Source organism: Cygnus atratus, chromosome 3 (assembly GCF_013377495.2).
Source record: "Cygnus atratus isolate AKBS03 ecotype Queensland, Australia chromosome 3, CAtr_DNAZoo_HiC_assembly, whole genome shotgun sequence".
Lineage (NCBI taxonomy): Eukaryota > Metazoa > Chordata > Aves > Anseriformes > Anatidae > Cygnus > Cygnus atratus.
In genome coordinates, this window is record NC_066364.1 from 118,002,849 (window position 1) to 118,027,128 (window position 24,280).

At 43.9% G+C, this 24,280-nt stretch overlaps 1 protein-coding gene across 6 annotated transcripts in view; it reads right to left on the reverse strand.

Annotated features, from left to right (window-relative positions):
* The window catches only part of CCDC85A (coiled-coil domain containing 85A), a 182,408-nt gene that overhangs the window by 14,591 nt on the left and 143,537 nt on the right, over nt 1-24,280 (reverse strand). For all 6 annotated transcript variants that reach the window (XM_035565443.2, XM_050709441.1, XM_050709440.1 and 3 more), the window contains one exon: nt 2,680-2,756. In XM_035565443.2, the coding sequence (XP_035421336.1) occupies nt 2,680-2,756 (77 nt within the window). The remainder of the gene's footprint in view (nt 1-2,679; nt 2,757-24,280) is intronic.

The following is a 24,280-nucleotide window of genomic DNA, read 5'->3' on the forward strand; positions in this document are numbered from 1 at the left end:
AACCCATGTTTCTATGCTATAAACCATCACCAAAACAACTCTGTAGCACGGGAAGACAAATTGACAGGCTTAAGTGGGTATGTGCATTTTATACCCTTCCTATTACCTGACCAAACTAAAATATTGGCTGAATGGTGGTGCTGCACTTCCCCTGACAAGGAAGTCCTTCAGTAGGCCAGAGCCAGCTGAGTTCCCATTCAAACAGTGATGGCACCACTTAAAACCATTTCCTCTGGAAACGTTCTTGCCACTAAATATTAATAAAACCTTTACACTAGAGCTCTGTGGGGTTTTGAAAAGAGAAGTAATATGTATGGGTCGAGAGAAGCAAAGCAAAATAAAGTAAAAAAGAACCACAGTGAAGTGCAGATGAAAGGAGAGGTTTACCTCAAGTAAGTGTGCCGGTGCATTTTCATGGGTGACATGAGCAGAAAGGGGGGAAAAGAAAGGACACAAAGGAGAGAGGAGAGAAGAAAAGCGTAGCACAGGCTAGGAGCTGCCACCCGGCAGCCCTGCACCTCCTGCGGCCCCTCAACGCCACCACTGGTGCTGCGCCAACAGCCGACGGCACTCTTACCCAGTGACATTTAGAGGCACCATGCTGTAACTGAGTAAGAGCTGTGCCAAAAACCTTCACCAGTTGTGCAACTCGCCACCTATTTTCAGCTGATTTGTCAAAGCACTTGGTTTGGCTTGAAGCCTAATGAGCTCCCATTCCTCCCATTCAGGGGAGCAGAACCAGCGCCAGGAGCTTTTGCGTTTCCACCCCGTGTCCCTGCCTCCGTGGCAGGGCCCGACAAGCTGATAGCTGCTCAGGGTGGTGGTCACAGGGATGACAAAGCCCCAGAAGGAACTCATGCAAAGGTAATGCGGGCGTAATGGAGTGCCAAGTCAGAATAAGCCTGATGTCTGCGTTCCTTCCTCTCCCTAAAGCAATGACTTTCTTCAGGAGGAACAGGGAGTAAGGTGTGCTAGGCAATGTGAGCCAATGTCACTTGTTATTCCTCAAAACAAGGGTCTGGAGACGTCAGGAAACTTCAGCACTCTACCTCAGATCCTGGTGCCAACAAAACCAAACAAGACAAACTCCAACCTGTGTATCTAAACCAAAAAGAAGTCTGCAAGCCTTGGCCACCCAGTTCTTCCCCTGCAAAGCCCCACGACAATCATTTTGTGTTTCAGTTTTCACAGGCTATTTCACTATTTTCACAAGCACTGTTCTCTGGTTTTGGCACCCCATCTAAGGTTTCCAATGAACTCAACATCCACAGCGTGGGTGTCCCAGTCTCTGGCAAGATCCGGTAACACATTTCATGGGGCTCCACCTGAGCACCTCAAGCCCTAGGCAAATAAAACATGAGGTCACTTGTAAAAAATTTTGCCCACAGAGAAATGTTCTGCACAATTTATCTCCCGTTGCTGTCCCAGACCTAAACGGAGGCTCAATGGTATTTTTCATGCAAATTTGTTGACCTTTGCCCTGAACACCTTTCTTGACAAGAAAATAATATTCTTTATCACTGAGGATTAGCCTTTGTCTTTCAACTGAAGACCATATAGGTGTTAATAGTAGACACTTAGCTATTCTTTCTGTCCTTCTTTTCCAGATCAACAAATGAAGGCACAGAGAAGTTACATAAATGGCTTGTGGTTGCATAGCAAGTCAAGAGCAAAACAGGAGTTACAGAGGCCCTTCCAATTGTCATACTACAGGCAAGAAGAAAACTTGACTTAAAATCTGTCCAAGGGGAGGAACTGGTTAACCCGGCTGAAATCTACCTAATGGATTGGCATTTGGGCTGATACACATCGGTAAATTTGAATCAGTGGATTTTACTTCTTGCTGCATTTCACTTTGTCTTGAGTTTTACATTCAAATGACAGTACTTTAAGTTCAATAAAAAGCACTTGTGTTCTTCAGACCAGTATCTTCATTTAAATTAGTGTTTGATTTAAACAACATGCAACTTTTTTCTTCCAGTGGGCAACTTCATTTGGAGACTTTATGGATTTTCCTAGGGATTACTTAATGAAATATGATAGAAATACGCACTGTTATATATGCATAAAGATATATATAAAATTCTAAGTGTCTTTGATTCACTCTTACAGAACTTCTACATTTTTATTTTTAAAAACATACCGGGAAAACCTTTAACTTCAGATTTGCTTATTTATCTGATTTAATCTCAGTCTTGTGTTTATGTATCTAATATATTCTTCAAAATACTGCTAATATAACTCAATTATTATTAAAACATTTGTTTTTTACAGCAAAATATTTTGGTTAACTATAAAAAACACTGGATATTTTAAATAACAAGAAGATCTTGCAATAAAACCAGAATGTAAGGGCCCCGATCACTGTACTTTTCAACGCTTAAATTAATTTTCAACTATAAGTAGTGGCTTCTAGTGAATTTTTCTTAGCAAGGTATCAACATCTGCAAAGGAGAAAAATTAATGAAAGTATTGCCACAGTCTTCAATAAATACACCCCTCAGTCACAAGCAAGATGAACAAAATATGTGAGTGCCTTTGATTCCCCACACACTCAGCCTGAGTGTTCAAATGCAGTAACGTTAAATGACCCGTAATACTGATTTCCTCTCAAGCACGCAGACTCAGGCATTGCTGTCTAGCTGCCAGCTACTGTTCCCACCAGCAGAAGTCACCCACCTGGGGCAGCATGCGATTTTCCTCCTCCAGCTGTCTTACTCTTGCCTCCAGCTGCCTAACATAGGACAAGGTTGATTCTAAAATCAAAAAGAAAAAAAACTCGTATTATCCACATAGATCTGCTTGTGTATCCTGGTGTCAGAGCCTGCACCGCATTGCCTCGTACATACAGCAGATTCCCTCTCAGATACCTGTTAATTTTCACCTCTGCTCCTCTTGAGAGCAGTGTAAATAATCCTGCCCTCTGTTCACTGTAAACCTCACTGACCTGCATCAGGAAATTTGGTCATCACAGAGAGTGACTTCCCTTGGATACAAGTATTGAAAGATCATCTCAGTGTTTCCTTCAGTGGCCTTATTTCCCTCTTGAAAGTGAGTCACACTTAGTCTGCTTCTTCCCAAGAGTAGGTCCATGATCCATCCCTAGAAGCAGCTGAGAGCTTTCTTATCATGCATTTCTTGCATTACACAAAGTTTCTACTATTAAAATCCTGTACCTAAAAGAAATACATGCCTGAGAAAGTAACACGTGCTGCCTGTAAGAGAGAAGATCTCTCCTCAGTCCAGAAGCACTGCTGTGACTCTCCTACCTCCTTGCACATGGCTGGCAGCCCACCATGCACTCACGCCTGATCCGAGGAGCCCCTCAGCCTCTCCGAGATGTCTGTTCTGTTGATGTATTTGTGCTCATACCACTGTGTAAACAGTAAAATTGTACAGTTGATGACCAATGCTGTGGAATCCACAGCTATCGGGGCACTACTGTCCCTTGCTACGAAGCTGCACAGGGCAAAATTGTCATCTGGTTCAAACTGGCAGAGGAATTTGGGCACCACTTTCCTCTGATGCCTAAATCACCATGCCAGCCCGCCCATAAAGTTAAAGCAGCAGGAAATGAGGTGTCGTTTAGTGCTCTTATGAGACTGCAGTAAGCTAAAATATGCACGTCCAGATAGTGCATGGGAATTTACGCAACAGGAAAACAACACAGGAATTTGTCGAAAATGATTAATACACGGCAAGGCACTGGATTTAAAAAAAAAGCACTGTATAACAAAAGGCAGGGGTAATCTGAGGCTCTGTGTGCTCTGCTGCAGAAGGATTTCCATAGCTGGTGATGGGTGCATCTCCGGAGAGCCACTAAGCCCGGTTTGGATGAGCACTTAGAAGATGAACAGCTTATTCAATTAACTCCATACGACAGGGTCCCTCCCACCAAATCCGCCTCCTTCCCAGCAGCAGCACTTCTGGGAGGAGCTGCAGAAGCTCCCTCGCTATTAGGGCCATTAGCAAAGGCAACAGCTCCCAGCACATCTCATCTCTTCTCGCTGCTCTTTTCCACGGAAGATGGCTCCCGTGGAGCCACCTTTTTGGAGGGGCTGAAGTAGACGCTCTCTGTGGCACAAGCCATCTCTAAACCCACCAGTTACATGGCTGCTGCCAAGGTAGCTCGGGCCTGGGCTTCATGCTCAAGTCCAGCTTCCCAGCTGTGCCCACCAGCCCTCTTCACACAAGTCCCCATCTGCACCTCTTAGTTTTTTTTGTCATTTTCTGTTACCACTTATTAGCCCTCATACAGCACATAGCTCTCGGCAAAGTCTGCCTCAGTTTTGTTTCTTCACTTGTGTGGTGACAGTCTAGAGCTGAGGTCTCTCTCTGCTCCTCAAGTGACACTGCTGTCAGGTCACAATGTCCCAGTGCCAGTTCATACCGGCTGGGGATGGGGTACAAAATCTCCTCGCTTGTTAACCCTTCTAAAACATGAAATATTTATTGAAATCTTTTGTAATCTGATTAAAACTGAAAATTAGGTCAGCTACAAGAGGCTTCATCTAGCAAATCCTTATTTATGTGAGTATTCTTGACACAAACTAAATGCATATATATTTCAGTATCTGTTAATATATTTATGCTGTGATGCTATGAGCTTAGAGGAAGAACTGAACAGAAAAGGCAGCCAAGGACATAAGAGATGGAGGAATTGAAAATACAGTGAAACACTGTCACCAGTGAAGGCGAGAACAAAGTTTCAAAAAAAATGTTGCATTTTAGCAGTATTTATAAGAAGGACTATATGATCCAAATTCTTAATCAGCCTGGACACCAATAAGGAGCAATAAATAAAGAGCAAATCTTAAAATTGCCATTCAGGAAACAGTTACCTGGTGCCACTCCCATTGTCATTCCAGGCAAATTTCCATGGGACAATTAAGCCAATCAAAACTGAAGCAGAATAAACTGATGATAGCAACACTTCAGCTCCAGCAGGAATACGTATCTGAGCTGAAAACAAAGGTCTCCCAAGGGGAAAAGAGTACAGAAACTTAGCATCACATCCATAACAGTAATGTTATTTTTCAATAAAGCATTTAATAAAGTGCTACAAAGTGCCAGGCATTCACTGCTCTGAAACATAACCTGCACAAACAAGATGATTTTTACCTGATGTCATTAGTCATAAAGCTTTTGTTGTATCATTCCCCAAACAGATTTATCCAACATCGCTCGTTTTCACAGAATTGCAAGTACACAAAAGCCCTGCCTTATTTGCAGATCACACACCGAGCCGTAGGTATGCTTGCAGATACTTACAGATACACCTCCACACACAAGTGTGCTGAGCTTCTTCTGCCCACAACACAAGCAGCAAGGAACGACATATGTATTAACAGCACCAAAGCTCAACTGTTATGTTTTTGAGTGATGGCACAGAAGCTGTCAACTACGTGGAGATCGAACACATCTTCATCAAAACAGACAAACAACTAACTTGGGCCAACATCTAGACCAGACCTGACCACAGAAACATGATGCTGCAGTAGCCAAATGACCAGTTTCACCACCTGTGGGCTTCCTGGCTATTATTTCTGCTCTTTCCCATCTCCCTTTGCTAGGCACTTCTGCTGAAGCAGCAATTTTGAACAATTCCCACACTTATGAATGGATCCCTACCAAGCAAACTTCCCTACTTTAGCTTCCCATGCTCTGAGTGTAACTGAAAATGTGATCGTTGGCCAGTGCTTCATTGCAGGGCTGAAACTAAAATTCCTTCCAAAGTATTGCACAGACAGTAATATCTTGCTTTTAGGAAAATTCAGCAACAATCTGCCCTTTCTCCATATCCGTCATTCTAACAGCTTATTAGAGAACATCAATATTTACGTAGCTGATCTCTTTTTCTGTTGACAGCCACACTCTGGAAACCACTAGATATTTTTAGGTTATGTCAAAACTTATCAAACCCTTATGACGCTGCCAAGGGCATGTTTGTGCCTTGGCTTTGCCCATTTTTGTGCGACTGCGCCTGCTCTCAATCTATCAAGTAATTCGTAACACTCTTTAAGCTAGATTATCCTCTGCTATTTTAGAATGGTCGAGGATGTCACACGAAACTCTAGGTTTCTAAGGACGCTTTTTTCCCCCCTGGGTTTGGGTATTTTGTTGGCTTTTGTTTTTCCCCCTATTAAGGCAGTGTTAAGAAAGCGCTGATCCCTTGAGCAGTGCTCATGCATTCAGATGGTGGAGTATGCCGAGTTACAGAAGCAGAACGCTATCAGCTAAAACAGACTGCCTTACCAGGGCGTCTACTACTAACCACCAGTGCTGCCAAATAAGCTGTCAGTTCTGGGACACCAGGCTTACACAATGTTATAAAAAATGAGCTTCCTTTAGGATGGCACAAGTATTACTTGAAGAAGCAAGGTCCTGTTTTCCTCTAGATACGTGGTGCTCCCTAACGAGCCCAGAGTTTTCACTGGGAAAGTAGAAACCACCACTGTCATCACTGGGGCAGGCACCATCATAGAATCTGTGCAGAGGAGAAGAAGGATGCTGTGAGCACATTTTTATCACGTAGTCCTGATAGCCCAGTTGGGGAAAGTGATGCTGGGCTGCGAGGCAGCATGCTCGGTAGCTGACAGGATAACCGAGCCATTCATTTTCTGCTGTTTATGTGGAACTGCATACAACATAACAAAAGAGCATAATGGTTATTATGCCACCTTCTGCTTCTGTCTATTACAAACCAAACAGTACATGACAAAACCAGATTATTAGCAACACTAAAACATACTGATGTAACTGGAAAGCCAGCAGGCTTCGTCTCTCCCATATTCCCCGTGCCCATGACTGACCCAGAAGAGCAGCAGCACGTTCCCTGCACAGCTGGGACCGCAGCACGGCCCAAGCCCCCAGCTTCTGCTGGCTCCGTCCTTGTCACCCCGTGGCTCCTGCGCCGGGTACCTGCATGCCCTGGGGCCAAGCTGTGAGCTCTGCGCTCGGGGCAGGTCTAAGGGAGAGGGCAAGGAGCTGCTGGGCCCACAATCAATCAATCTCGCTTTTCCAGCTTAGGGCATCTTCATGTTACCACAGGTTTTTTTTTTTTTTTTTTTCCAAAAACGTTGCTGCCTCTAGTCTCTGTTTTCAGATCCACAACAACTGACCATGGGGTATCCGCAGACCTTTTGATCAACTCTAAAGGATAAACCTGTCAGTTTGCACGAAGCGACTTGCTCCATGGATGTTAAAAATGGGTAGAACCTTTTAACTTTGGAGACAGGTGGTAATACAGTGGATAAGCAAACCACACAACCCATAGAAAACAGAGAAAATCCTCCAAATACCTGGAGGCTGGAGGTACTGGGAGAGAAGAGCACTGCTGTTTGCCTATGGCCAGTGCAGATGGAAGATGCTCGGCTGGACAGACGGCAGCTCTGGAGAAGCAGCAGCCGGTCCTTACATCCTCATGGCCAGAAAATGGAAAAATATGATTTCACGAGAACACAAACACCATCTCACTTCTGTTAATGTCAACATCTTCTGCTTCAACTGTTCAGCTAATTTGGTATTCATGTTCCTAAAGGAGGTCACCAGAATCTGGAGAGCTGTCACATCCCGATACGCGTATTTTAAACACACATGGTATAAACGAGTGAAACTGCGAACAACTTGCCTCAGCAAAGAATTTAGCATGTTATGTATAGGAATACTTTGATGTATGGCAATGAAGGTTCGGTTCAGGTAGACTCAGCTTTGACACAGAAAGTCATTTGCTGTTGCTGCCCCTGCACTGTGTTGGCAGTTGCATATCAAATCAGGTTTTGGTCGTTCAGATCCACACCCAGCATCCTGCGATGAAAACAAAATAATCTTTCAACAAATGGAAGATGAAAAAACAAGGCTGTGCAAGGGCTGTTCTAAACCCTCCTGTGATTAACTGACAGCTCCGTACATTTATGAAAGGGTTTCCATGCTAACTGGGGAGCAGATTCAATGACACGTGAAGTATCTCCCTGTCCTATAATTCCTAGTCATCTGATTTAATTACTTCAATATTAATATTCATGACTGAAACTTGTTATTACTGCAATCCATCCCCTTTCAGCTACTTTGAATGTGAGAAAAACCCCACTAATGGCTTTACCCTAGCTCACCTTTCCTCCACCTGCGTTTCTCAATGGGTGATGCTGCTCCACGTCCACACCAGCAGCGTCCAGCCTCCGGCACTGGCACATGGCAACTTCTGAAGGTCATTTTTAGCCCTGTCTGCTCTGATTTTCTGTTGTGGTTGCACACTCAATAGGGATGTTACGTAAGATAAGTGCTGGAGAACTTCTTATTAAAGAGCAGCAGAATTCCCCCGCAGCCCAGCAGTATTAGGACTAGTGCTGTCACACGGACAGAAAGAAGGCAGCCTGGGCAAACTTTTCTGAAGCTCCAGGAAAGTTTCATGCCAGTGAACACAGCAGTGTGAGCACTAGGACAAGGTTTGCATTTCTCACAACTGCTGCTGTCTGAAATTCTCCCACGCCAAGCTGAGACTTCCTGCGATTATGGATCCAGCCCTTCCCCACTTCTCCCTGTAATTCAAACTACAGCTCACTAAGCTTAGCTCATTCACTGAGTATTTCAGAACGGAATCCTTGCAAACAGAAAAACGCATACATGCTAATTCAACATCCAGAGTGCAGTACTACCCCACCACCTCATTTTGTTTTCTCAGACAATGTGTGCCATGTTTCCCCGTTTCAGGGCACACTACACATAGGTGTGCTAATTATGATATCTCTGTACCAGCTATTTTTACCCAGATTTCACATGGAAGTAGTGTTTCCTGATTTGCAGCAGCTTTTAATCACAGATGACCTATTTACTGCAAAAAACAAATACTCCCTGTTGCCTTGAGGCAGCTCTAGCCATGCCTTTAACGATTCCTCGACGCTGCCTGACTCAGACCATCGGGGTGTTCGCGTTCGGCTTGATTTAGGTGCTGCTTTGGCACAGCAGAGCCTGTGGCTGTAGCCAGCAGGTCGGGGCCGAGCAGGCTGTGGTGCAGGCATATCTCACATCAGGCACAGGCATTGCTCTGCTGCAGCAGCACCGGGGGCTTTGCTCCTGCCAAAGTCACCTGAGGAACACCCCTAAGGTCACCCAAATGCTGTCTGTGACAGAGCTACTGAAAATAAGGGGTTGGCTTCCACTTAAGAACTTTGTTGATTTATTTTTGTATTTGTTGGAGGTTTTGTTGCATGTTTAGCTTTGGGGTGCAACAAAGTTTGCAGCTGAATCCGTTTCCAAGAAAGCTCCAGTTTGAAAAACTCTCCCAGAGGATTCAGCTGCAGGGAACAACTAAAAATGACATCAAACATCAGACATCAAACGTCTCTAAAGCTATCCATAGCACTCTAGCTAACAGCTGGATAATGTCGTCATGCTAATGGTCTGCTGTAACACTAGCCTTGGTTTGTTGGTTTTTTTTGGAAACTAGAGGTGACAACAACAAAGCTTTTCTCCCTAGCCAGCCTGATATCCTGTTAGCCCCACTTCAGCCTGTGCTAAATGCATTTGCCATGTTATTGATGAAAACTGAGAAAAATCAAATCCATTATGTTATTACTGAAACTTTTCCCACTGACTGGTAGCTTGCACTCGCATCGATCTCGTGTGTTTGTGGCCGGTAAAACCCTCATGGGCTCCTCTAAACTGCTCGGGTTCGTCCTTATGCCCCCGCACTCCCCATGGCTCTGCAGGCGCAGCACCAGGAGAGCAGCAGGGTTTGGTGGGCGCACAGACAATGAGGGAAAATCCAAAGCTTCCCAGCAACAGCCATGTCTGGGCAAAAGACAGAGGACCAGGCGCTGAATACGTGTGCTGAAGGACCTTCAGCATCCCTGCAGCTCTCCACAGACGTTCACGGGCACCCTTCTGAGGGCAGAGAATTCGATTTTTCAGGCCCCAAGTCACCAGATGTCAAAGAAATATAGAATGTAGAAAAGTTAGCTTGGCGAAGAATTTTAGCATTGACACAGTAAGCTCTAGTTAATAAATTATACTGGCTTCCGCTTGCAGATCTGTGATGTAGGCAAAAACTGAAAACTATGTCGGCAGAAATTCCGAATCAGGTCAAACCTAGGAATCCTTTTCATGCTCATCTACTTAAGTCAGGAGGCAGTTATCCAACCTCTACACTCCCTCTTCACAGGTTACTATCTGCGTGACTCAAAACCAAATTCAAATGATGTCCATGAGAGAGTAAAACCAGGAACAATCACCGAACTTAAGCCATTGCACAAACAGCGCACACACTTTTCTCTTACTGTGCGCTAAGGCATCTCTGCGTGCAAGTGAAACCAATGGTATGGGTTTACGTGGGGCAAGTTGGGATGGGGAGGCAAAGCTGGCAAGGGTAAGGCTGCCTTGTGTAAGCCCAGCACAGCAACGGCATCTCCCCCGTGCAGGGCGCTGCCAGCAGGCCTGGCCTTCAGGGGAGAGGTACCACGGACTGGAGATCCAAGCAGGCAGGACCCAATACAGCCCTTACCTGGGAGGCTGCTGACTCAGGTACAGGAGAAGCTGCCGAAAGGGTCAGGAGCCTTTTATGTTCACTCACAAACTCAGACCTGCAAATTGATACCTGATCAGTAAACACGCAAGCACTTACAATATTGTTTGGGAAGCTCCTTCTTAACAGCACTATACAGCCCTAATATAACCATTTATCAAACTTTTTGTGGCTTCTCCTACTTTTAAGCATTCTAAACCACTCCTGTGCTACTATAATCCGGATGGCACAAAGGCTTTGATAATGCAGCATACTGGACAGAGTAGCATTTACATTTAGCAAGCGCAGGAGGGATAATAACTGTCCCAACCAAATGAAGAAATCAATTCTGTAACCAATGTCAGAGAGGAGAAGGAAGAGGAAGGAAGCAGCATGCACAATGCCAAGACACTAAATTTAGACCAGCTCTTACTGCTGCTCTGCCGCTACCAGAGGACAAAGAGCCTTCACATCCCACATCGCAGCTCACCCAACCTAAAGTGCAGAATCAAAGTACACGACCCACATGACAAGTAAACTTACACGAGCAAAGTTCTGCACAAACACCCCAAAAATATGTCAAGCTGCATGAATTAACCAGGTAAACTAAGGGACTAATATCCCCAATATTCCTACTATTTACTTTGTCTCCAAACTACATGAAAAAGTAAAAATATAAAAATCTAAATGCTTCTGCCATTTGATCTCAATCAGTTCTGAAGCAGCAGAACAGAAGCTCTCTCTCCCATATGCAGCTGTCTCACCCACAGCTTGCAGATACCCACAACAAGCATTACGGTCCTTCATTGAGAAAACCAAGGCCGTATGTGGTCTGTATGCCATAAAGGAGAGAAGGAATTCAACATGCTTACAGAAAGCCTTCACTTTATTTGTACTAAGAGACCTCAGATTTTTGTCACCATATTGTGGTTGTGAAATAAACATATCCCAGTACTTCACAAATGAGGAGGGACATCATCATTATAATGATAAGGTGCACCACTATTCAAATACACATACAAGATAAACATATTTGGTAAATAGTGATTAACTGCAGAGATGTTCCTCTGCGATGCTGGAAGCCCTGACTTCGATTCTCAATTGCAGAATGGAAAAGGAAAAAAGAAAACATACTATTTGTGCTTATTGCCAGAGCTGTAAACATTTCCAAGAATGCCTTACTAGCTGTGTTAAAAGCTCTGCCAATATACAATTTCAGATCGGAATAGTGAGTCAGACTTCCTAATGAGCGCTACAGCCAGCCCTGAATCTCAGAGCCATGCAGCAGCCTCCCTGCAGCCTCAGCCTCTGCCTCCCGCCCACGGCCAGGTAGCGCCCAAGGGATGGCACCACAGAGCCTGAGGGTACACACAGCACCCATGGCTGGCAGGGTCAGACCTCTTGCAAAAAGGGCACTTGGGAACAACCAAAGTGACCAGAGGCTCCGGCTGTGCAAAAGCCAAGCCTGCAAGGGTGCACAGGCATGCTTTGCTGGAGCGACAGGTGTTCTAAAAAAAAAAAAAAAAGAGGGTGAGAGGGGTGGGAAGAGAGCAGAGTGCTCCATCTGACTGAAAGATAGACCAGGAAAGAAAGAGAAGGCTCTGCAGAACAGCCAGCAGGCAGGGAGGAAGCCCAAGAAGGTACCCTGAAGCCAGAGCACAAGGACCGGCCGGGGTCTTGTTGACAGAGCTCCTGCAGCCCAACATCCACCCGTGCGAGCGCAGTCACCTTGAACCACAGCGGGACCAGGATCTGATCCTCAGCAATCCGGTGTTGTTCATCAGCCAATTCCGGCAGCGCTACCACTTTATTAAGCAAACTGAAATGTCAGCGTGAGCTTTCCTTCAGCAACCCTAATTCTGTAAACCTTGAACGTGGGACACCAGAACACCACGTTTTCTCTGGAGTACTACAGCTTAACCAGGAATATCATGAAGAGGCTAATGGAGTGTTTTCACTTTACTACATTTCCAAAACATTTAGAGGACTCAAAGACACCTCCAAGCAGCCCCAGAGAGAAGTAAGCCGTGCACAGAACAGCCTCTGCCCTTGCTGCCAGCGCCCGGCGAGGCCGTTAGGAAGCGCACTGCTCCCTCCGAGCCGCGTCTGTGAAACATATGAGGAGATGCTACGCTACGCCTCGCCTGCTCCTTTTGTTAGCTTTCAAGTGCCATTTAATTCGGTTTGGATGAAATCAGCCAAATAGAGGAGGTACTCTAGAACCTGAAAATGGTAAATAAATAATTGCGGTAATTCTGAAGGCTCTCAAATCACCTGCACCTCTCATCGGGGACAGAGCACTCTGTTCAGTCGTACAGCGGCTCCGACATCCACGCGGAGCTTTGAATGACTCACGGAGCAGTCAAACCTGAGAGCTCTCACAGCTGCTTATCTACATCATCTGAGCAAAACACAAATATTTCAGACTAGGTCTCCTCTGGTTTACTTCCCGATTATTTCACTAACGGGAAAGCAGTTTATGTACTTCCTCTCCTCAAACATATAAATAATTGAGCATGGCTTTTGGTTACGCAGGCTGTTGGAAACTGCCAGGTGAGAAGGAAACCCGACTGAGATGTAGGCAGAGCAGCCCATTACCAGCCCTGGGACCCCAAACACGCTGCTGTGCCCCGCTCAGCACCGCGTCCCCCTTCTGCTGCCCGCTATAGCAGAATGATGAGACAGACCCCAAAGGTCAGGGCCATGTGTTTGCGTGCGCACCTGTGCGTGATGGCATGTCTTTATGTTTCCTTTCTGCCTGAGAGTTATCGGGATTTCATCCAGGCCACATTCCAAAGGTTGGGATGTTAGGGTTTTTGTCTTTTTTGTTGCTGTGTGGTCGTTTTTTTAATAGGATTACAGAGGCTAAAAGTGTGCTCCTTCAACAGGCCAAAGAAAGACAGAGAAGAAAATACTGACATCCTCCTCTCCCAGCAGCTGCAAAATAAGATTGAATCTCCTGAGACTTTCTAGAATTAAGACAAAGAGATACAATTATTTTCAGAGTCCTGTGCAGTACAAGACCTATGTGTCTGTAAGTATAGACTGAAAGAAAGCTACAGGTAAAACAGCTGGGGGGATTACAAATCAGATTATATTACATATCTGTGGCCACTGCAATTCTTATTAAAAAGACAATTAAACCAGACTACCTACTATTACATTACCCTGGGTGAGCTCAGATACTGTGGTGCTGAGGGCAAGGAAGGTAGAGTAAGTCCATAAATGAGCTGTCAGGGTAGCTGCTGTAACAAGATGCAGACAGCATCCTGAAATTTCTGAAGAGAACTGAGAAATACAGACAGACTTCTAAGGTTAGAAAAATGCCATTGAAACAATGCAGTCTGGCTTCCTGCCTTGCGGAGGCAGAGGAATTTCGATAATAATCCCAGGAACGCCCAGTTTCCTTTTCTCGGCTGGAAGTGGATATGGTCAAAAGAAGGTTTTGAGCCTTTTCTCCTACCTAAAACTTTGGCAAAAATGGAAAAACAATCTGACCAGAATTAAGAACAACATTCTTCATGGACTGGGATGTAAATGTAAGACCAGAGTTGATAAATTATTGCAGAAGCTTTATATTCTCCATTTCTGTGGCATTATGAAGCATGACAAGCAGTTGCAACCCATCTGCATTACTTCCTGCCATTCATTGGGACAGCCCTGCTTTCACGTTCACGGAAACAGCAGAAGACAACGTATTTTGCCCAACCTCCATCGCTTCGTTTACATCACGCCGTGCGCAAGAACTCAACAGTAACTTCCAGTCTTAACGAAGACTTAAAAAAAAATCCCAAAGCATGGGGCAGGAGAGCAAAAGGAATCTCCTTCCCTCCTATTCTCTTAATAGCAGCGACAACGACATACTGGCTCCAGGAACAGCTGACACACAAAACAATTTCTTCCTGGAAATGTGCCAGAAGCTCAGGAAAATTATAAATGTGCCTTTCCTGCAGCATAAACACATTTCAACGAGGCTCCACAGTAAGGGCAGCGGCAGCAGAGTCATCAGGCAGAGCAGACATTAAAGGTTCCCTGCCCCTCTGCTGCACGCTGCCTGTACAGCCCAGCCGGCCCGTGCTCCCCAAGGCAGCAAAGTGCCTTTCCTTGGGTAGCTGCAAGCCCCTTTCCTTGCACCCTCAGGGCCCAGCACCGGCAGAAAGTCCCAGTGCTCCTCATCAGACACAGACAGAGTTTGGTATCCTACAGCACTCGGGCAGCAAGTGGAGCAAGAAGAGTAGGAAGGGAAATTGCATCTGCTTTCTTCACTATCTTTCTAGGTGTTTTTTTTTGTTGTTGTTCTGGTTTTTTTTTGGTTGGTTGGTTGGTTAAGTCCCATTGTTACTAACAGGCAGAAGTCCAAAGGCAGTTGACACGTCCCTAAGCCACCATGGGCTGGAAAGTCACAGTAAGTCAACATTTTTCCCACCTTGATATCCCCTGTTTGCACACCTGCTTGCTACAGACACATCTGGGGACAGAGTCCTTCCAGCTCAATGACTCGCAACACTCCCAGCCTTCTCCTCCACTCCTTGTCAAGGGAATGCTTGAAGCGGCAGCGACGCGGCTGGCTGAGTTTTGCTGAGCGCATTCGCTGCATGGTGACCAGCAGCCCGGCTCCACGGGCAGCACGGGAAAGATTTACGTTGTTTGGGACAGCAAGAAAAGTGCTAGGGTGGCAGACCACGCGTGGCGACCCAAGGGAGGTCATTAAAAGGCCACAGACTCTGGACTTCTCCCTAATACTCATTCCAAAGGCAGCTTCCCACGGTCAGAGGAAGAGGAAACGCCCATACTCCTACACCAGCGTTACACCAGATTTAGCCAGGTGTAGGACTTTGGCAGCCATGGTAGAGTCTGTACATAACCAGAATTAGGGCTTCTGGGCAACACTTTAATGAAACATTTATCCCCATCACCTAAACATCAAAGCTCTGTCCAGACACCATCTAACCATGATGGAGTCATGATTGAGGACACTACTTTCAGCTGAATGGAGAAGAAACACAACATACAGTAACAGCTCATGCGTCCCTGAGCTTCACACAAAAACTTCACACGTGGACACCAAACAGGTCAATGGTCCTGTTCCCAGGGCACTGCTGCAGGGCAAGAAAGGATCAAAGACCAACTGTTTATTCAAGACTGGTCACTGAACAGACACCGGCTTCTTTACAAACAAGGCCAGTAACGAACAGAGCCTTTTGTCAGCTTCCAGATCTGCCTGTTGATGGTATTCCATTTGTTGCCACAGATACAGGTATTTTGATCAAAATGCTTATACTTGTGTTAAGCATGAACATGAAGTCATTGCTCTGTCTTAGAAGAATATGAGATTAAAGGGTCAGGTCTCAAAGAGATTGAATCCTTTGGTTAAAAAAAGATTAAGGGAAAAAGCTCACGCTTGGTTTTGAAGGTTTAAGAAGGGAAAAGAGAAAAGGAAGGAGGCAGAGAGACGGGAAGGAAACGTGACCTTGATTTGAACTAACGAGTGAGACAGATCTCTTATTGTGGAAGTCAGAGAAATGCAGACCTGCTGGGAAAAAAGTATAATCAGAGGAAATAAGTAATAATCAGTAAACTTATTTTCAGAAAATCCCCTTATCTTTATGCCTTATTCTTAACACGAACACAATGTTTCTTATGATACAGTAAAGAATTCCCAGTAAATGTAAAGAGAAGTGATTTTTTTTTCTAGATGGTATTCTTCAAGTCATCCATAACCTTCAAAGAAAGTCTACAATCCCTTCAGCATCCAAGCATCTGCTACTAAACATGTTAAATGTTGGCAATAGCCAACTTTGTTTCAGAAATGCTGACTATGCAATGCCACATCCTGCTTTTCGTTACCTCACATCAAAGCCCAAATAAGACCCACTGCTGGTGCCACATAACCAGCTTCTTTCTTCAGCTGCCAACTAGGTACATTTCAGAACTGTAAAATAAATACATTAAAAAAATTGAAAGTGTTTTTCATTGAAAGCTCTTATGACCTCACATTCATTAAGTACCATAATTACTGCAACAATAGTCACAGTACTGCCAAAAGTGACATTTCACGATGTTTTCTTAAAAATACTACTATTAGCACATAGGGTATTTAACAGATCTAGTCAACAGTGTCAGAGACGGAAGTTGGTGACTCCTCTATCACAACTGAGTTCTCACAGTAACACACAGAAAGACGAAAAAGAAAACTATATATATATATACACACACAGTCAGCAACTGCACAATGTGTTGATGACAAGCATTAGCCAGACCTAACCTCTGGTATTTTGATGAGTACAGCCGAAAGATTCACATCACGTTTCCAAAATCTTTAGTCAAAGACACATCACTGTTTGATAGAGTTTAACACACTGACCTATGACTAATGCAGGACAGTTTCAATTTGTCTTTCAATATTAAAAATATTCAAGAAGGAGCAAGATGTTTTTCCAAAGAGTAAAGACTGAAGTTCACTTCCTGCTGATTTTACATTTATTTATTTCTATTACCTATTTACAAAATCTTTCATCTTCATGTCGTAAGAACATTTGCTGATTCAGATCAATGTCTTTACAGGAAAAAGGGTATCTGTTTTTTTGATTCACGTTTGATAAATATAAAGGAAAAATCACATTTTCACAAATTATACAGGAAGTATTGATATAATGGGGAAATGTCTTTGCAACTCCTTATGGAGATCTTGGGGATCACGTATGAAGAGATTTCACGTCATAGAAAAGCTTCCCTATACTGTGGAAAAAAGAAATCCGTACTGCATATTTCAACTCTTCTCAAATTAAGTTCTTTTCCCTGTTGAAATAATGCATTACACCCACAGAACCTACAGTTCAGCCAAAGTCACTCTGTTCCTAAATCAAAAAGACTTGAATCAGCAGTGTCACACACTAGATTGAATTTGCCGCTAATCCAATCAGATACACCACTTACTTTGCCCTACATGTTAAGTATGCACACACCCAAGCAATTACAGACCACATATTTCATTAAATAATGCTGGTTCATAATTCACAGTTAATGTCTCAGCACAAATTAAAAGGGAGTTTAAATTCTACTTCCCCTCGCTGATGCGTATCTCTGACCGGCTGCTTTGCCACCCTGGCAGGGTGTATTGCCACTAATCGCTTCCGTTTTTACAGTGCACTAAAATGGGTCGTATAACTTTCGAGATGACTGATATCAGAGCAGACCCGAGCTCCAACACAGCGTAACAAGGCACAAAACACAAGTCTCACCCAGCCCGCTGCTGCTCAGCTGGGCGCAGAGGAAGGGAAGGAGCTACCTGGTGCCGTAACACACAGCCAGGGAACGCAGCCCAGCCAGCAAAGGGGAGGTGATCTGCGCTCCTGGCAGAGATACATGTGTAAACAGTGTATTTGTGGACTACCTATGTTTTTATTAAGGGTGTATGTTCATATATATATATTTCAGGAAGGCTGTTGCAAACACCCTCTGCAACTTGGCACGAGTTCAAATGCAACCCATAGCTCGATAGGGCGTGTAAGCCCCAGCGGAGGCAGGACTCCTCTCTTGCAGAATTTACTTATTAACCTATTTACATACCTAAAGTGAAGCCCAACACGAAGGACAAAGTTATTTAGACTCCCTGTCACCTCCTTCCCAGCTGTAAAAAAAACAACTTAGCAGTTGTGAGCTGCAGCCTCAGGGCAGAGCTGGGGGCAGCTCTCCCAGGACAATCTCCTTCCCTCTGCCAGCAAGCTACAATCTATACTATTGGATCGGTAGGTATTTTCATCGTGCTCAGTCATTTCACAAATGCTAGCCTTTACCTGCTAATTGTAACTTTACATTTTTACCAGAAATTGGTTTCACCTACTGCTCTCGATGCTATAGACTTTAAGAGACTTTAAACACTTTTTACCTCGAGCATAGTTTAACAGAGCATGGTGAACTGTTTCATACTATAATCAAGTCTTCTTGGCCCTGTGAACTACAATAGAAAAGTCAATCAAGCGTAAAAGAAATTAGGAATGTTGCTACTCAAAACAACCAAATTTTACAAGTCATATTTCTTAACTGCAAGATTATTTCACAATTGTCATTCATTTGTGCTAGCTTCTCTGTGGAAAGATTGCAGAAAAATTATGTTTATTTGAAATGTCACCTTTAGCAATCTTCATACCAAGTTCAATAAGCTCATACCACATTAAGTTGAAAATCTGTTGAATGAAAGATGAGTTTGACTGAACTGAGGTTTTCATAATGTAATAGCACATAATCAAAGGCAAGATTGCTATCCCCAGCAGAAGAGTATCTAGTAAAAAAAATCTGTTTCATGCTAACAAGATAGGTTAATTATTGTTTCCCCCCATAACTAAATAATAATAAAATATGTAAGATTTATATAGTTTTTACTCATTACACTGAAACAAATGATGTATGCATTTTCAAAATGATTTCTCTCTTCATAAAGGCAATGATAAATAGCAAATCTTTCTTTCTCAGTTTTTTCTGTTTACTTGAAGAAACTCTCACTAAGGACCACAATGAAGTCTTCTGACTTTACCCTGTTTTCTCTAATGCAGGTGTCTCACAGTATCTAGACTGAGAAATTAATATTTTCCTTACACTGTGATTTCCTTACATCTTCAGATCATCCATCAACACAAATGTTTGCTTGAACACTTAGAGATATGCCAACAAAAACAACTGAAAGCCCAGGAAAAGCAGTAAAAGTGGACACACGCCTCCATGTCCTCAAAATTTTACTTCCTACCATCTTGTCAAACATTTCTCTTGTTTGACATGTTTATCAGCTGGATAAATATGCATGTTGTCAAATTTCACACGCAGAAGCATCATTTTGACCCTGCAGCAGACATTCACATTGTGTATTTTTGCAGCTGTGGAACCCATAAAAGATAAATATGTTTTGAAAAGAGGCAGGAAGATTGAGGCTGCATGAATGATGAGTTTGGTCTGAAGATTTATTTAAGCAAAGTACGCTTTTAAAAAATAATAATAAACCAAACATTACATTCAAATGAAGTTAGATCCTGTCGCAAAGAAGAGTCAAAGGAGAAGTTTCACAAGAGTTTAAAAAAAAAAAGTCCCGTTTCCATACGTGCCATTCATGGCCCTTTTCAAAACTCTAACATACACACACAGAAACTTCTGAATGTTCATATAGCTATATTTAACCTCGTAAAAATATGTACCATTCAATATTAGTATGCTGCAGATCTTGTATTTGCTGTGAGAATAGCTCTACTGCCAATTCCCATGAATGAATTCAGCATTTTACAGAAGTATTGGATAATCAAATATTTGACACTGAATACAAACGGATTTTTCATAAGAGTATTTTGAAGATCTGCACAAGATGTTCTTTTAATTATGCCAGCCTCAGTCACACGATATGCCACTTACCAAGAGGAGTGGCGTGTAAGAGAGCGCTTATGGATAATGCTGCTCTCTCTGCACGCCAGCATTTCCATCCCAGCATTTCCACGGTGCTTTCATTTCCATCCAACAGTTCTCTCTCGCATGTAAAACCTGCCACATGGCTGTAAATTTAGGACATTCAAGGGTGGATCAATGATTTTAGCAAAGCTAACACAATCGGAGCCAAGATTATTTTCCAGATATAGTTAGAATGCTTTTTCACTCTGAAGGCTTAATTTTGCTGCTATTTTTCAGGTTAATACTAGTGTAAGAAGGGGCTGTACTGCGCCATAACATGGTCTGTTAATTCTTTTATCTGGCCTCTCATTGCCACTTCTGCTGTTTTGACCATTTCTCTGTGTTCCTTGCAGCCAGCCATTGACCGAAGAGCCATTTCTCAGGGAGCAAAATTCTGCCCAACGTGGAAGTTTTAGCTTGAAAATTGTGCCACTGAGCACTGAACACACACACAGATCGAACACCAGCAGTTGATGAGCTGTGAAGGGGTATGTTGGGCGAATACCCTCTTACCTATCTGCTCCAACCACGTCTGTCTGCTCTGCTAAGGAGCAAGAAGTAACACTTCCAGACAGGAGTTACAAGAAGCCGTCATGCTTCTTGGCGTTACACTGTGCAGAAGGAATAAAAGGAGAAGGAAGCCATGAAGGACCTCCTTCACTGCAGCTCAGGGAAAAACAATGACTGCCCAGCCCCGCCGCATGTCCCTCCATCCCACGCATGGCAGGCAGGCTGAGCCGAGAGCACTGTGACTGAGAATGGATCCCCACCATTCAATGCTTCTTTTCAACTCAGAATTGCCCACATCCCTCCCTGGGGCCTCTCCCCACCTCCAGAGAGAGCACTTCTAACTCCTCAGCTCATTTCACTCACTGATTTACCACCCTAGGAAGAAAGCATTTATGGCATTTTCCTTTAAAGGCTTCTACTTCTTACAAAACACAGAAAAAAAAAATAGCAGTTCCTTCAAATGACAGCAGAAGTGAAGTCAGAGACTTAAATGATGGGAGGCTGTCCACTCAGCTGCCCCAGAGGACGTGCTGTCAGGTCAGGATCTGGCTGCAGCTGCACCAAAGCTGCCTTGCCCACAGCCACTGCACCTTGGACAACAGGAACCCAGCAGAGCCGCGGCTCTTCCCGAGGGAGGAACCTGACATGCTCAGCCTTGAAGCACCAAGTGATGCTTTTTAAGAGAGACATAGACGTACGTGTGCCTGCCACAGTGTGCCTCTCCTGCCTACATGTGCCTATGGTTTCAAGTTAGATTCAGAACAGATTTAGACATCTAGAGTGGGATTGAGGTGGAACTCAGAGGACTACATCCCAGGCTGTAACCTTTCCTTTAACTGCACTGACTTGGGCTCCCAGAGCAGATAGAAGAACATTAAGAAGCGAATTCCACCAACACAGAACAAAACTATTTTACCCAGCAGTACGATTCGCGTGGTCCTGCCACATCACGTACACTGCACTTCTTCAGGCGTCTTTCCACCACCGGACCACCTGCACTTGGCACAGTGAGAGCTCAGCAACTTGGTTTTCACTTCCAGTTATGCAAATATCATATACAATATACACAGAGTTGCATTTTCCTATACCGCTACTATATTAGTGATTGCTGCAGGCACTGTAAGAGGAAATCCAGCCTGTAACGAGAAGCACAGCCCCACCAAAGTGACAGGGCCAAGGACAGGGACCACAAACTGCCGCCAGCATCAGGAAGCGTGGATGCTAAGCCCCAGCTGATACATCTTTCTGTGCAAGTTGCAGGACCTCTTCGTTTCCCTGTCAGAGGCAACCGCTGCCCCGTGCTCCCTGTTGTGCAGTGCCTGGTCCAGCTGAGCTGCAACGCTGGCTGGGGCAACATGCAGGCAGCGAGCAGCCACGACCAGCTCCCTAAGGAAGGGCCCGCTGCAGCCAGCCAAAATTCAACAGCCGTGCCTCAGCCAGAAGCCAAAGCCCATCTGAGGCTAACAGTAACTTCCACTTCTGCAACGATTCATCTAATGGGCACTTTTAGATCATAAATGCTGTACGTACCCACTGTAAATGCTGCCATCCATTGCAAATCCAGTGCAAATACTGACAAGAATTTGTTGTTTAATAAGTTATGGGTCAGATTTTCAAAGGCAGCCAAGTGACAGCTCTGTTCCCACTGAGACCAGCAGGGAAGACCTCTCCTGAACTGAGTGGAGTCAGATGAAAACTTGGAATTTTTTAAATCTTTAGTTATATGGAGATGTAAAGGCTCACTGAAACAAAATGAGCATATAAAAATGTGAAGTGCTTAAACAATTCTGTAAATTTAAACCTGCGCAAACTTTGCAGTTTCCAGGTATTTCACAAAGTCATGAAAGATGTGAAAGTCAAGAAGATGAACAGAGAGAACTGAAATTCGTGACTGTTTCTTAAATCCAAATATAATGCATAATGACTGAGTCTTAACCTTGCCCTGAAGTATAATACATGACAGTACAAGGTTTCTTATGGAAAAGGTAGCTATATCTTGTGGCAGTAACATGTAAAATTTAAATTACATGAATAATTAAGAGGAGATTAATAGACACTGTAAATAAATAATAAGTTGCATGAAAATAGCATCACATACTTTTTTAAAAACCCTTAACAGTGCAGTAAACACTAAAGCTCTTGCAGGAGACAACTTTCACCTTCACAACACAGTCTTCCAGTTTCTAGTAGTGCCTTTAATGCAGTAGCTACCACACACTGGAACTGCAACACTGGGTTTTCTTAAAGATGACTTAAAGTAGCAGTTCTGCTAAACATAAGCAAGGATCAGATCTACTACCTTTACCTCTGCTGAGCTCATTTTACGCAGGACCTGATCCTGCACATGCACTCACAGGTGCGATTCAGAGCACGAAGGTTTAGCTGTTTATCACAGCTCCCTGAACAAAGCCCTTTTCCTCAAGAAATCCCAATTTCTTTCAAAAGCATCTTCTAGCCATGGGAGGATGCAATCAGAATGCAATCCTGAGTACCCAGACATTCAAGTACATCCAAGATGCCACTCCTCACAAGGTTTGGGTCAAGGAGTAAGGGATTTCCAGAAGAGTCAGGGAAGCTCAGCCTCTGCCAGGCTCCTGAACCCTTTCAGCCCTTTGATGGAAGAAAGCCAAATCGGCATCTACCACTCTCACAGAACTAACTGGACTCCCATGTGGCAAAGGTAACAGTTATGAGAATCATATAATAATTATTAAGTAATAATTATTAACTTCTTGCATGAGGATTTACACTGCTGTTAGGTAAATGAGGGGCACTTAGAAAGCAGTGAGACCTGCAGACTCATAGCTGTTTGCATGCAGTAGCTCTCAGCAAACACTGTCTGCTGTACATTGTGACCGCAGAATACATTACAAAGCATCTCGTGGAACAGACAACATCTGGAACCAGCCATAGCTCCAAAGAGCCCTAGGTGGACAGAAATCTCTCTATTTCAGTGGCTACCTTGTGAAAGTCTTTTCGACTTTCGACCTTGTCAAAGTCGTTTCCGTGTTTGAGTTAGAAACCTCCAGAAATAGGACTTCAAGATTATAATTGTCTCATTCCCTTGGCTAAGGTGTTAGTCTAAAAAGTAACTGCAAAAGAGAGCTCTATTGCCTGAGATGAGATTAAAAATAAGGATTCAGGGCAAGTAAGGTAAATGCAAGAATGTGTATGTATAATTATTTAAGAGACCCATTTATTCCATACAGTTGTATTTTTCCCATAACATTCCATTTCTCATCATGCATTATTTTTAGAATTTTTAGAATTAATAGGATTTGATTATATTTACAGTGAGATAATCCAAACTGTAGAGCTGTGTCCGTATCTTTAAGATACTCACTAACCCAATATTCCCAAAGATTTCTCAGGTATCTGAACGGTATATGGATTTACATACAGGCCACAGGCCAGTATGTGAATACGTACAGGCCTACAGGCCAGTCACTCTCACCTCTGTCCCTGGAAAGGTCTTGGAACAGCTTCTTCTGGCTGCCATCTACAAGCAATTGGAAGAGAAGAAGGTTATGAGGAGTAGTCAGCATGGATTCACCAAGGGGAAATCGTGCTCGACCAACCTCGTAGCCTTCTATGATGGCATCACCAGCTGGGTAGATGGGGGCAGATCAGTGGATGTCATCTACCTTGACTTTAGCAAGGCTTTTGATACTGTCTCCCATGACATACTGCTAGAAAAACTAAGAAAGTGTGAGATGGACGACTGGACAGTAACGAGGGTTGAGAACTGGCTGACAGGCCAAGCTCACAGGGTGGTGATGTTTCCACAGTCTTCTATAAGTTGGAATACCCCTAAAAATTGAAAATAGGAAGATGAAGCCTTTC